The 14,989-nt window shown below is 35.5% G+C and overlaps 2 protein-coding genes across 5 annotated transcripts in view; one reads left to right on the plus strand and one right to left on the minus strand.

Annotated features, from left to right (window-relative positions):
- Window positions 1–7,216: 7,216 nt before the first annotated feature.
- On the plus strand, window positions 7,217–8,769 carry LOC131425667 (zinc carboxypeptidase). The gene is made up of 2 exons (XM_058587727.1): window positions 7,217–7,689; window positions 7,750–8,769. The coding sequence occupies exons 1-2, from the start codon at window positions 7,369–7,371 to the stop codon at window positions 8,761–8,763; spliced, it is 1,335 nt and encodes a 444-aa protein (XP_058443710.1). The 5' UTR covers window positions 7,217–7,368; the 3' UTR covers window positions 8,764–8,769.
- Window positions 8,759–14,989, minus strand: part of LOC131425666 (facilitated trehalose transporter Tret1) — a 35,392-nt gene continuing 29,161 nt past the window's right edge. For 3 of the 4 annotated variants that reach the window (XM_058587725.1, XM_058587726.1, XM_058587724.1), the window contains 2 exons: window positions 10,054–10,671; window positions 8,759–9,988 (listed from right to left, as the gene is read on the minus strand). In XM_058587725.1, the coding sequence (XP_058443708.1) occupies window positions 9,146–9,988; window positions 10,054–10,659 (1,449 nt within the window). In that variant the 5' untranslated portion in view covers window positions 10,660–10,671 and the 3' untranslated portion in view covers window positions 8,759–9,145. Of the gene's footprint in view, window positions 9,989–10,053; window positions 10,672–10,746; window positions 10,968–14,989 lie in introns of those variants that run through there. The other variant, XM_058587723.1, reaches the window with a different exon arrangement.

The following is a 14,989-nucleotide window of genomic DNA, read 5'->3' on the forward strand; positions in this document are numbered from 1 at the left end:
TCTTCATCTTATTTACATTTTTTACTAGGAGCTTAACACCTACGAGTTCAAGCTAATTCGTGAATTGTACATTGCAGTTGTTTTTAAGGTTACTGCGAGATAATCTGTGTTATTAAGATGAAACCCATATTAATCAATGATGCTTTACATTTGATAGCTCACAGTCTTGTGCAGTTCTGCGTAATACATTGATTTACATTATTACAGGTTTAATGGTTGATTGTTATCCGAAGTTCTGTAGGTCAATAGTGCTTGGATCAAACAGCTTTAGGAGATACTTTCAAACGGGTCATAAACCGATTTTTTACAAGGATTCTAGCCGATTCTAACAAACTTTAGTAAAAAAAACAAAAGATACGTGATAAAAAAAACTGCTGTCAAAATTCATCCAACGTATCTATGTTTCAGAATCCTGTGTAATAAATCAAACTGTATCTCAGTTAAAATGTTAAAAAGAAATTTAATAAAAAAATATTAACTAGAAAATTACCGTAAATTAAAAGATGAAAAGTATCATTACTACATTACTTGACATCATACAGAAATGTAACCAAAGAGAAACAATAAATATTTAATGTAAAAAAAATTAGAGGGTTGTATTCAAGACACGACCGAGCACAATAACATTAAAAATGGAACGTTCCTAGGGTCTTCATAATATATACAAAAATAAAGAGATGATGATACACTAAACTAAAAACTTTTTCAATTGACTAATTACAAACTTGCTCTAGTTTAAGCGCTTAGATTGTTGGCGAATGATAAAATTGACAATTAGATTCTTTCTTGATAATTAATTATATTCAATTTTGATCCCTTTCCACAATTTTTTACATTTTTAAGATTTTGAATAACGTCCTTTAACTAGAATTCAAAGTTACTTGAAAGCTCAATTTTAGATACAAACAACCTAAAGATTTAATCCTGAACAAATGAAACTGTTTTATTTTATGACAATAATCTTCGAGAAACGTACAAACTTATTAATTTTATAAACAGTTAATCGATCCAAGAGAAGATTTTATTTATTTTAACGAAAAAAGTTGTACCAGTAAGCTCAGTAATAGTGTAATTTTATTAATCCTTCTTCAAAATCGTCGATAATCTTTGGAAAGTGTCGGTAAATAATATGGCAACAATACGAGGAAGAAAAATGTGAAACAGTCCGCATAAAATATTTAGTTACTTACATTGATTTTCGCTTTGGCATATTAGGAATATACAAAATGGATACGCAACAAAATTCAGAAATTTTGTTCATATTGTAACTTGATGTTATTAACACATGAATGAACATTGTCATAGTTACAACGCGTGTTTTGAAGCAAATAATAATTGAACTGAAACTGGCGGTTAACCAAATTCTACGAGGGTTGCTATTCACGATCAATTTGATACTATATGATATTGCATCTAATTGTACTGTATATGTGAGCCTGTGGAACTCATTTATACTACCAAACCGAGGAGACCGCTTTTAGAAGTTTCAGAATTTAATTTTGAATCTTTTGAAGCGTTTAATTCCTGGTGGGAAAACAACTTGTTCAGTCACATATAATGAAGAAGAAGTTTCTATGATTATCATAATAACACAACTTTATACTGAATCCATTTTCGCGCCACCGTTTTGTTCGTATGGGAATGGAGATTTAAGTATGCAAACCGATCCGTTGACAAATTAAAACATTTTTAAGCTTACTATATTGAAGCTTTGGAATCATTTAAATGAGGAAAATCATTTAACAAATCATCGAGGAACAAGCGCTGCGAATTAGATCCGAAAAATCTTTGGCCGATAATTCTAAATTGGCCTGATAGTTACCAGAGAACCAAAATAAAACACTAAATTCAAACCAAATTTCCAATGGTATGCAATTGAAATATTCAAATGACGTTTTCTCATAAGTTTAAGTTAAATGTTTCCGAATCGATTGGTTGTTGAATTATATAAATCCATCAACAAATGACTGAGGTATGAGCGTTCAAAATTATGGCAGAAAAATGTTAAGCGATTAGTTTAGCATGTTTTAATTTGACACCCAGCCTCGGGAAGCGAAGTGTAAGGCATTTTTAATGGCAAAATCGACCAACAATTTGCTAAATACATCGGATATTTCAAAAGAACCGATAACCATGCTGGTTCGGTTTTTCAATAGCTAGATGATATATAAGATATTCAAGCGAACACGAAGCGGTGTTGTGCAGACAGCAGGAAGTTTCACCAACACATAATGCAAAAGCGACAATCCAGCAAGTGAACGCATATACAATCCAGTCATCAGCTCACTGGACGAGCTACTTGTTTCATTCGCAGTCAAACATCAACTAGGCAAAGAAATATTGTGCAGCCTATATTTATAGATTTCTCTTCATACTACGCAGAACGATGCGGTGTTTTTTATGCATGACGCAAAGCCTCCTATGCCGAACAAGAAGTTGACGTCATTTTGTAAAGCAGGGATTGGTGGATGAAAACATAGGTCGATTCCAACCATTTTTTCAATAGTATGCTATTGAAATACTGAAACGACGTCGTCATACATGTTTAAGTTAAAAGTTTCCGAATCGATTGGTTGTTAAATTATAACAATCCATCAACAAATGACCGAGTTATTAACGTTCAAAATTATGACACAAAAAGGTTACGCGGCTATTTTTGAAACTTTTAATTGACACCCGGCCCCGTATAGTGAAGAGTAAGGCATTTTTAATGCCAAAAAATCAGAATCCTGTGACAAAACATCCGTTTTATAAGAAAAGCATAATTGCACCAATTTGTGGATTAAACACTGTAAAATCATAAATGGAACCGACTTTCAAATTAAAACCTGAAGTGCTGGGTATAATAAACCAGTCTACTCGGTTCGTCGGGATTAAAAAAAGGCGGGTGGGTAATGTCAGCGAAGTAGAAATGCAATATGTGCTTTTGTACAAACCAAAAAACCCTAAATGACACTCGTCGTCTAAAATTCCAAATCAAAACTCACATAAATTTTTCAGAGATAAAATCACGTTTCCGCACAGATAATATTACGAGAAAGCCAAATCAGGTGAACAACGGTGAAAACCAAGTAATTGGAACCTAATCCGTTGGTTTTAACTATGGCAGCGGTGCTCATGTGTTTCATGTAAGGCCATTTCACAGCGATTTCGGTCTTAAATCGCTTCATTAATGCACGCTAATACTATTTTTTTTCTTTTTGAAGTGGTCATTCAAAAGTATACTATGCCGATCCCATAAAACCGACATTGTCTTTCCGTCTCATTCAGACGCCCTTCGAAGCACTCATGATGACTTCAGTCTATTGTTGGGTAATCATTCTGTTCTCTGGCGTACGAGCCAAACATGTATTCGAAGTGCGCATGCATTCGTCTTTCTTGCCCTAAATAAGTATGTGCTGGATCCAGCGGTAGGATATCTTTCTCAACTGCAGAATATTGATTAACATGCTGGCGCACTTTCTCTTTCCGGTCGTTCAGTACAATTTTATATATTATTATTATTATTGTCATATATTTTACTCAGGTTTTTTCCTCCATTTTATATGGTTTTGCACACTTAACTTCGTTCCGCAATTCTTTTGCATGATAAAAAGCATCATTCGAACAACATTTTGTAATTGTTTCGTGGAAAAATATTGAGATATAAGTCGGTGAAGAGGTATTTTTAAGAACGCTTCTTAAAAATCATGATTTGCGGTGTCCAGTGTATCTCAGCGCAGACTAATCAGAAGTGACCAAATCAAAGCAACATAGATAGAGTTAGAGTTTGTCTAGACCCCAACGTTTCTGTTTGATTTTTTAAAATATATTTTAATTTTTGGTGGTTAGATTTTTCACGAAAAAATTCGCCATTTTGTAACTGTAAAACCTCCCCAAAGTAACAAACAACGAAAAGGAAATCGTTGGGGTCTAGTTTTTTATATGTAGAAAGTGTGTGTAAAATTTGAAAAAAAAATTGGTGCAATAGTTTTTGAATAACGATCGACACGGACTTTTAAAACCTGCTTTCGAGAAAAACGCGTTTAAAGTTTTTTGTCTGTAAAATCGAAGGAAACAATTTATTACTCAAGGGAACCCGTAGGCTCTCACATTTTCAAAAAATCATATTGTTTCTTTTGTGTTATGTTATAATGAATTTCAAGAATGTTTTGTCAAGTTTATAAGTCAATCGAAGCAGAAATCTTGGTCTTATGCACCAAGCTCTTACTTCTTCGCAGTATGACATAAGCAAAGATTAAGGTTCATAACTTGCTGAGTTTTGTTCCGATAGGCTTGAAAATTTCACAGAATATTCTTGAAATGGTTTACTATGAGAACATACAAAGAAAAAAATAAATGATTTTTCAAATGTGTTAGACCCTACCCGCCCCTTAAAGTACCGCTGTGATGAAACGAATATAACACTTCGCAACACCTATAACTTCCTTAAAAGTAAAGCATCGTAACTTGTTTACCGCAAGAATCTAATCCTAATAACGATTTTTAACATTTATAATTCCCACAAAATAACTCATATGATTTGTAATTCTCAATTTATGAAAATTATCATATGCAACGGTTTCTTAACTTAACGTAACGCTTCCCATCTCACGATAATATCGAGTGAACTGCTTCGTCAAATGGAACATTGTTCCATATTTAGGACGAATATAGCGTGATGGGTAAGTCGCCCAAGTAATCATATGCATTATATCACTGCACATTTACCATTCTATTTTTACATTGTTAATATATAATTACACTAATCCTACATACTTTAAAGCAATGTGCATTAAATTTGCATTCAAAATGTAACTGAGCATAATTTTACAACAACCTTCCGCGGTGCTATATATCGTCATTCAATGCTATATTTTGAAGCAACGAAACTTTGATAATAACTATAAGAGTAATAATCCTATAAGAGTCTAATAATACCCCTTTTCAGCTTTATATCAGCATTATGTAACTCCGTTGCATTTAATCAAATTTTACAGGAATTTTTAAAGCTGAATTAATGTAAAGTTATAACACAGACTAACAGACATGACAGTATGAGTAAATTCTTATAAAAATAATTTTTCGTGATGCACTAGTTCCACCTATATTGTACTGCGCGAACTATTTATTATCGGTACACCCCTTGTGTTACGTAAAAGTTGTTTTACTAGTTGGTTTCCCCTCGTTTGTCAACACCGATCAGCTGCTTGCAGGGATGCCTGATTTCATCAAAATTTTTGAAAATGAATCGTCACAATAAATTTTTTGATTACGTTGATAATTAGAGTGCCTATAACCAGAGTGACGACATCTCATCCGTAATGCTGGCAACAATTAAAAACATTCCATTAGCTTTACATTGAATTGACAGGCCGTTTGCTCGTTTGGAACTGGTAGCTGTCATTCCAAACGAACAGCTGTCGCCACTTTGATTATAGTAACTCTATTGATAATATATTTAACTTTTTCGCAATGTTGGAAGGTAACCATTTATTTGACTCAACGTTGTTCATCTAGACTATTTTTTATTGTGTTGGTAGTTTTCACCCGAAATTAAGTGGCGGCAGACCAGAAGCAAGTAAATATTGTAACAAAACGGGTTCGATTTTGTATTGCGTTGGAGGATGAGAAGTAGGCATAATTCTGTATATAGTTTTGGCAATATGTATTAAATTTGTATCCTGCATGAAATTCGCATGGACGTATACAAATCAATACATTACAGGTAATTCTGCATGAATGGCAACTCTGTTGGTTAATGAAAAAAAAACACAGTATAGATGACAGACAGGATGTTTTTGATAGGGCAACGTGGCGCCATCATGACACATGTGAGTACTGTCCCAAATAAAGGAATATTCGAAATGACCGTTAAAATGATTGAAGAATCTAATTTGAGTGTCCTGTCTGTTAGTCTGTGGTTATAATGCGTCGTGGTTACTTGGGTACATCACATGTGTAATGGAAAGAAAAATATGTGCCGTTAAATTATTTTTTAAATTTGCATATTTCATTTCACCAATTTCAAATTATTTTTAAAATTTTTCAACGAATTGCTGATGTTTACATACATAACATAAACAAATATAAAGCAGACATACGACTTAGCATTCGCAGTGTATATAAAAGGTTTGATTGCAGAGATGACAGGAAAAAATATCATATATCTTCATGCAGGGATGCAAAAGTCTGTATATCCCAGCCCCCTCAGCCGCTTTCAAGGTAAAACTACAATCTTTCGATTTATATTGGAAACTTTAGAAAATTTGCAATAATGGCTCCGCAATAATCAAAGAGAAAGTAAACACAGAGAGGCTCTCATTTGCAGTTAGACCCTTTTGTCGTAGGACTATCAGTATGATACGTTAAACTGACTTGACAGGCAAAAAAAAAGGTCGCGACAATTTGAAAAGTCTGTAAATTTTGACGAAAGTCTGCAAAAAACTCGATTTTAAAAAGTCCGCACAACAAAAGTGTCTGTTTGATTGTTATTTGGGATGTAATGATCAAATCGATAAAGATAAATTATATACTGTATTTCAGCAATATGAATGCAATTAACATGTTATACACATATTATCTTTTACTAGTCGAATAATTGTCCATTTCAACTTTATATTTACTTTGATGTTTTTTGGCAGTTACAGAGAGTCGCACTGAATTTATATAAGGTGGAATTAATGTAGGTATATAATGCGATGTGGATACTTTGGAAGAGAACACCCGAAAAAATCCTTCCGGTATGATATACATATTTCTTTAAACATTCAATGTTCTATTAAGCCATTACTTTCGTTGTAACAAACTGCTCGCTACAAGGGGTTCAATACGACTATAGTTTATTGAATTTTTAAATAAGGCCATGTTTGTCCCTAAAGTTCTGATACACTGGGGTATTTTTTTACGCGGTTTCTTTTTACGCGGCTTTTTTCCGCGGAAACTTGCCGATATTCGGGGAAAAAACTAAGTGTGATCGAATGTAGAAGCTAAATTATACTTATGTTTTGTTGCTTAATAATTTTGGTACTGATACGGGTACTGGTGAAAAGTTAGTAAAAGTACTGATTACAATATATTCAGACATTACCCACTATTTTATCTACATTGATAAGATATCTAAGAGATGTTTTTCCACTCTGGTAATAACGAAAACAATACTTTCGGTACTTTTTCCACATTCGATATGTTGCGTAAAATTAGCTGGTCATCTGACTTTGACATTTGTTATCTTACCGTCTCCCGCTCTCTTCAGTCACTTTTATTTTGTACTAAAATCACAAAATCGCATATCAAATGAACAAGAGCCGGCTTAAACCGTTCATCTTCAATGCTTTATCACCTTAGTATGGTATCAGTTCTTTGAGGACTAGGTTTTCATCAAGCGCGATGTTGTTTTACGAGAAATGTGGTCTGATAGCCTTGGTGACTATATTGTTGAGTGTTCTGAATTGCCGTGCCTGTGATGTGTCTAATTCGGCTGCTAATCCTAACAAGGCACGGTACGATCAGTTCCGGATATACAGAGTGTTTCTAGAAACAGAGAACCAGGTGGAACTTATGCAACAGTTGGAGAACCGTAGTGATAGCTACACTTTTATGGGCCATGCTCGTCATACCAATCAAAATTTGACTATCATGGTCGCACCTCAGAAGATTGCCGAGATCACGGATCTTTTAGAGCGCTATAATATTAAAGGATCAGTTCTGGTAGGAGCATTGTTGGTTTTTGATAATCGCTTAGTGTGTAATTGTGCTTAATGTTTTCAGTTATACAATATTCAAGCGTTGATCGACAAAGAAGAGTTCACAATTATGCCGAAAGGTACGGGTGCGGAACAGTTCGATTGGTTACACTACTTCCATTTGGATACCATCCATAAGTGGTTGGATTTGCAAGCCTCTAAATACTCGTTCGTTACTGTTCTACCGCTGCAGGCCAGCTACGAACGGAACCTTATCAAAGGTGTTAAGCTATCGAAAAAGTCGGGTAACACTGCAGTGTTCGTGGAGTGTGGAATTCACGCTAGGGAATGGATCTCTCCGGCTGTTTGTACGTATCTGTTGGATCAACTTCTAACTTCGGACGCACCTGAGGTTCGTGATTTGGCGGAAAATTTCGATTGGTTCTTTTTCCCGGTTGTGAACCCGGACGGTTACAAATACACGTTCGAATCGGATCGTCTGTGGCGTAAGAACCGTGCACCGTACGGAATGTGCCGAGGAGTTGATTTGAATCGCAACTTCGAGAGCGATTGGAATGGAATCGGTGCTAGTTCGGATCCTTGTGCGTATGATTTCGCCGGAGCTTCCGCTGCCAGTGAACCGGAAACGCAAGTTTTGCAACAGTTTCTCAAAGCAAACGCTCAATCGAGCCGTATCAGGACGTATTTTTCGATGCACTCGTTTTCTCAACTAATTATGTTCCCCTACGGGTACACTGCTGACAAGGTGGAAAACTACAACGATCTGAAGACGATTGGAGAAAAAGGTTCCGAAGCGATACGAGCCACTCACGGAAAGCAGTACGTTTCCGGTGCGATGATCGAAACGATTTATCCTTCCTCCGGGGACAGTGTCGATTGGGCATTTGCGGCTTGTGACGTTCCGATTGCCTTCACATTCGAGCTTCGTGGACCTCCGGAAAGTACGAATATGTTTATACTTCCTGCAGAGGAAATTATTCCGACTGGCCAGGAGACACTGGCTGCCTACGTTGCAATGTTGAACGCTGCACGGGATTTAGGATATTATTCCGGTTCAGAGAGAAACCCAGAGCTGTGATAGTTTTGATGAGGTAATATCTGTTAATATCGAAATCTTTATTCAAAATGATCTACAGGAGTCTGCTACTCACATGGTGACATTCACAAATCAAGAACGAGAAGTGAGTGTTTAAACCTTAAATAAGTAATAGATAATATATTAAATATATTATATAGTGATGCTTTCGTTTAAATACATCTCAGTACTGTTTTGTCTAATCGGCAATGGTAATGCACTTGTCTAAATCCGCATTCCCTCTAATCTGTTGTAGTGTTCGCTCGTACACCACAGATGATCATCATCCGTGATATGTCGGATCACACACGCTAGTGGAAGTTTCGTGTTTGTTTCTTACAATATTTACAATGCTTATCAGTTTTGTTTCCTCCCCCGAGAGCAATTATTGCGTCTCGGTTTTATTTTCTTCTACGGTGTTGGAAATACTTTGTGGCTTTAACTTTTCGCCACCGAGCATCTTTTGAATATCGGGTAGAGAAATACCTTTGGTTTCCGGCACTACGAAAAATACAAACACTGTTCCGAGCAGGGAAAATCCAGTGAACATCCAAAATACTCCGGCATTTCCTAGGTTCACGCGAAGTGTGTCGAAAATTTTGGTCACCAGAAAAGCGAGCAACCAATTAAACACGCCGGCGATGGGACTAGCGTAAGCTTTGACATTCGGAGCAAATAGTTCGCCTACCATCAACCACGGAACGGGGCCGAAACCGATGGAGAACATTGCAATGAACAGACAAACGGCCAGCACAGGAAGCCAACCAAGCTCCGTAACTTTATTAGGATCGTCTTCCTTCAACTGGAAGTAAACGGCCAGAAGGATGGTGGACACGGCCATGAAGAAATCCGAAATCAGTAGCAGTATCCTTCGCCCGGTTTTATCTACAATGAAGGTTGCTAACAGAGTGGCCGCAACCTGAATTGCGCCAACAATAATTGTAGCATCGGTGGCGGCTAGACCAGTGTTTGCATCGTCGAAAATTGTTGTGGTGTAGAAGATAACAGCATTAATACCGGACATTTGTTGGAAAAGCATCAAACCCAACGCGATTGTAAGGGCGCGGATTGTCGCTTTTTGTCTGAAGCCTTGAACGAATGAAATTTTCTCTGCCTTCAGCCTAGCATCATTCTCTTTCAGTTCTTCAATCTCAGCTCGCTCGTCGTACCGATTTCCACGAAGCCATTTCAGTGACTTTGAAGCATCATCGTAACGACATTTCTCGACCTGGAACGATAGGAAGCATACGGTAGAAAAAAAAATCATCAGCAAAAGAAAACAATCAAACTTACAAAATAATGTGGACTCTCGGGCATGAAGAAGAAAATCAATCCGAAAACCAGTGGAATCACACCACAGATGATGCTGAGAGTTTTCACGCTAACACCGGCTCCTACGACGTACACGAACAGAATACCGATGGTCACCAGCAGCTGGAAAAATGTTCCCAGTGTTCCTCGGATTGACGATTGCGCTATTTCAGCCGTGTAGGTTGGGGCAGCAACACAAAAAGCACCACCACCGATACCGAGGAAAAATCGGCCCGTCATCAACATTGCCACATTTTCAGCGAAAATAATCAACAACCAACCGAGCAGCAGTGGTAGAACCATGCTCAGCATAGCCCACTTTCGACCAATGAATTTCATCAGAATTCCGATGGGAAAGCACATAAGCGCCGCGCCCAGGTTGGCCATCGATCCGATCCAGGAAAACTGTTCGCTGGTGATTGCAAAGCCATATTCCTTATCTTTGATCAACGGTATCTCCGCAGGTGAAGTCCATCCGAGGAATGTACCTGCTGCCAGTGCCCCGCCGGATGCTGCCAAGCCCGCAATGTATTGGGGCAATTTACGTCCGGACTCGCCTGCCACATTATTCACCACAAAGCTACTCATTGTATCGCGGACCTGAAACAGTAAAAAACATAGCTTGTAAAAGGATTGTATTATTTTTTGAGGAACTCGGAACATCGAATAATGTACATTGTCTTCACTAATTGCATTAGCATCCTCTGTAGCGCCATACCGTCGTGAACCTGACGGTATAGCGGGGATTAACTGTGTTCGATCGTTAGTTAAATCAACCATTTTTGTTTCAAGTTTTCTTTGTTACTCCAGTATGACTATGTTAATGGAATTTTGATAACTGGAGCAAGTAGACTGCAAACACTATTTTGCTTGCGTATTGCGTATAAACAAAAAAAAAACTTCACCTGGCATGAACAAGTGGGTGTCAAAGGTCGATAAGAATGAACACTTCGAGTGAACACACGATTAGTACAATCGTCTTGTGAGAAGTGCCGCTGTAACGAAATCAAATTACACAGTAAAAATGCGCATGACAGTGTTTCGTTATGTTCGCATCGTTTGGCCGCGGCACTTGGACATGTCATGAAGTTCGGCATTTTTTTTTTGTTTGTGTTGTCGTATCGACAGGCTAAGACCATAGTTGATCCATCTCGCCAAAAATTCGGCATTAAAAACATTATTAATCTCACTGCTGGAATGGTATGATTTTGTAAGTAAAATGCAGAAATTTCTCCATTGATGACCGTGGAAAAAATTCATTGAAATTTTAACTGAAATTTAATAGATTGATCATAAAATCCAAATATTTAATTTTTTGAATATTTTGCCTCATTATCTACTTATTTTGTTTTTCCTTCAGACAACATTTCTCGGGTAATTTTTCAAAAGGGTGCATGAGCAAGTGGCAGTTTCTCTTTAATCATTCTTTCTTTCGATTATTGTGATGTGATTAAAAAGATTTTCTTAGATATCACTATTCTGTTTGAAAGTCGAAAGTTTCGGGTATCATTTCATGCAAAGAGTTGAGTGATAAACGTGGAAACCGCTTGGTAATTAACAGAAGAGAAAGTAAACAAAGAGAAACTGTCACTTATACGCTTATACGCCCTTTTGAAAAATTAACCGAGATTTGTATTAAATGAGCATTGAATATCTTTTTATATATTTTCCATACAGCATTGGAATGTTCTACACGCAGGGAAATGGAGAATGTTTAAAATAACAAAACTGTTAGTATACTCAGGCATAATGAGTAGTGAAAATCATGAGACAAATCTTATGATGCATCAAAAATTATCATAATCACCATTTCAACAGATTAATATGAAAAATATACCTTAATTATAATGTTTATGACTCTGCAATATACATCTCATCTATCACAATTATAGTATTTATTTATACAAACAACTTATGAGTTCCACAGTATATGAGAGAAGTAATATTTGTCATAGAAATTTCGCACAATATTCCTAAACATTTTGTATGAATTTCATAAGGCTTTTTATTGAAATTCCAATTTAGGCGACTTTTGGTCCGCGGTATTCTTGTCGATATGCTTGTGGCTAAAAACCATACGATATCATTATGAAATTCCATATATTTTTTGCCTGAGTGTAGACTTATGTCGCTTTCGTTTGATGCCAAACCTAATCCAGTTTCCACCCTAACTGCTGTCAAACCGTTTGTTTGAAGCCAGTTCCGAACCTAGTTTCAACGTTGTTGAGCTGAAAATCGAGTCAGTTTTGAGTGCGAAACCGACACAGTTTCGTGAAAAGTGTTTGTTTGATGAAACTACCCTGGGTTAGTTTTAGTTTTCTCAACAGAAAACGACATTTTAAACTTGATTCATAGCTAGAATATGATTATTTTGTTCTCCCTTCAACATCAACAATGGTCTCTGTTTGATTTGAATGAAAATCATGAAGCCGAATAAAACAAAATACACTTAGGCTGATTTTATTATTGAAATAAACTAACTATTTATTACATGTCAACCAAAGACGAGTTGATGTTATCAGCAATGTCTATGTTGATCCAATCCTGCTATACCTTTTTAATGATCTCATTTCATTATAATCAATTTTCCTCAGTTGGTTTGTTTCAAGTGACATTTTGATAATAATAACAAATATTTTACTTGTGCGTTCCTGTCAATTTCTTGCCAAACAATTTTACAGCAAATTGAAAAATTAGTTTTAAACGAATGAACTCCACAATCAAGGCCGGTTTTTTTTAATTTTTATAGCATCGAACGATTCGGTGCTCCATCGGTCCAGCCTAGATAGAGATCCTGCTTCAAAAGTTTATAAGGTTTGTTTGGTTTATAAGTAATAAAACTTATATGGTTAATTTAAATAGTAAACTTTATTTAATCATTACAAACGCAGAGAAAAATATTGTAAAAATAACTAAAGTTGGGCTTTTCACAACGAATTTTTTTTATTGAAATAGTGACAAAAGAATATCTGGGTTGATGTTGCAAATATTGCTAGTTGAAACATGATGAGTAATTTTTCTCAGTGGACTAGTTTGTTTCAATCAATATTTCGATAAAAATAACAAATATTTTACTTGTGCGTTCTTGTCAATTTATTGTCAAATAATTTCACAGTAAATGCAATTTGAAAAATTTTTTTTAAATGAACTAACTTTGAATCAAGTCGATAATAGTAGCGCATTAAATTCACAAACATTTTAGTTGAAGTAAATGAATTTAAATGTAACTATTTCGACCTACTTTTTTTGTTTGTTATAATCACATATTTTTATTTGTTTTTATGAATAGCATGATTTCCTTTGAATTTATTTGCAATGTAATTTTTGATACTACTTTATTTCGATTTAGGCTCGTTTTCAAACACTGAAAATTTTTTCTCAAACCACATTGAAGCCCGGGTACTTTAATTAGTATCCAATGTTTTGGTGTTTCATCAGTGCACCAAATAATTGTTTTGCAGAAAAATGTGCTACGTAATGCTAAGCAATTTTCAAGAATATTATAAATTATCAATACACACGCTTGGATATTAAATTTTACTTTCAAAGTATATTAGTTTTCATCTGACTATACCAAAATTTTGATTCAAATCAAACAGAGAACATTATTGATTCGTTCAAAACAATCATGTTCTAGTTTGAAATGATAATGAATCAAATTTAAAAATCTATTAACAGTTTTATTATTTTAAACATGCTTAATTTATCTGCGTATATGTGAAAAATTCTATCGTCTCAGTAAAGTTCGTAGTAAAAGTAAAATGTTTGTTGTTTTTTATCAAAACATTGATTGAAACAAACCAATCCACTAATAGACATTTTTTATCATGTTTTGTAGTTTCAAGCAGCAATATTTGCCAGATTTTTTTTTATTTTAATAAAAAACTTCTTTGTGTGAAACCCAAATTTGGTAATTTTACCATTTTGTTCTCTGCGTGTAAATGTCATTGAATTTTCACTCACTTCAGAAATGTGTTAGTGTAAAAGTCAGGCGACTTGTATATGCTTTTTGATGATTTTAAAAAATTTCAACAATTTTTGAATGGTTTTCAGTAAGTTCTATATTTACGAAATGCTTTAAGGTATATGATTACATGTTTTATAGAATTCAATTCCTAATCTGAGTTTCAACAAAATTAGCACGAAAGCTTCTAAAATCTAAGAAGAAGAATGAGAAGAAAACCCATTAACAATTCTTTCCACTTAACTCCGATAAATTTCTAAACTAATCAATGATATGATTTCGGAATCGGTCCGTCCGAATTGATGCGAAAATTCATACTGAAATGAAAATTTTTCGCCTATTTGGATTTGATTCTGAACTCATTCATAACAGAACACGTGGGAAGATGTGACAATGAATAAATCGCTTATGTCTCAAACTTACTGAAACTGATAAGAGTGGATTTTATTGTTAGTTCGTGCAAGGCGCAGCAAACAAAATCTGTTCACAATAAGATCAAATACACGTTTATTCAAGATCTTTTGTCAAGTTTTGTCACGTTTGGGTAGCCACTGATAGCCACGAAAAAATCTATAAAATTTATACTTCGGTTCTCGTACGAACTTTTGGCTACCTTTGTAGCAACGGACACTACGCGCTAATAGAGTGCCTATAACCAGAGTGACGACTTCTCATCCGTAATGTCGGCAACAATTCAAAACATTCCATTAGCTTTACATTGAATTGACAGGTCGTTTGCTCGTTTGGAACTGGTAGCTGTCATTCCAAACGAACAGCCGTCGCCACTCTGATTATAGTCACTCTACGCGCTACCACCCACATTATCAGATCCAAATGAATTCCAAATCAATTTCGCATTGGCGAGAAATTTTCATTCGAAATTTCATGTGGAAATCATAATGGTTTCAGATTCAATTCCAACTATTAGGTTTTGCACGAACATGACATAACCTC

This window comes from Malaya genurostris, chromosome 1, assembly GCF_030247185.1.
Source record: "Malaya genurostris strain Urasoe2022 chromosome 1, Malgen_1.1, whole genome shotgun sequence".
Lineage (NCBI taxonomy): Eukaryota > Metazoa > Arthropoda > Insecta > Diptera > Culicidae > Malaya > Malaya genurostris.

Bases quoted from the DNA above. Each gene is read 5' to 3' on its own strand.
- LOC131425667 (XM_058587727.1), top strand. From the start codon at position 7,369: ATGTTGTTTTACGAGAAATGTGGTCTGATAGCCTTGGTGACTATATTG. The intron at 7,690-7,749 runs GTAGGAGCATTG...TAATGTTTTCAG, and splicing joins ATATTAAAGGATCAGTTCTG to TTATACAATATTCAAGCGTT.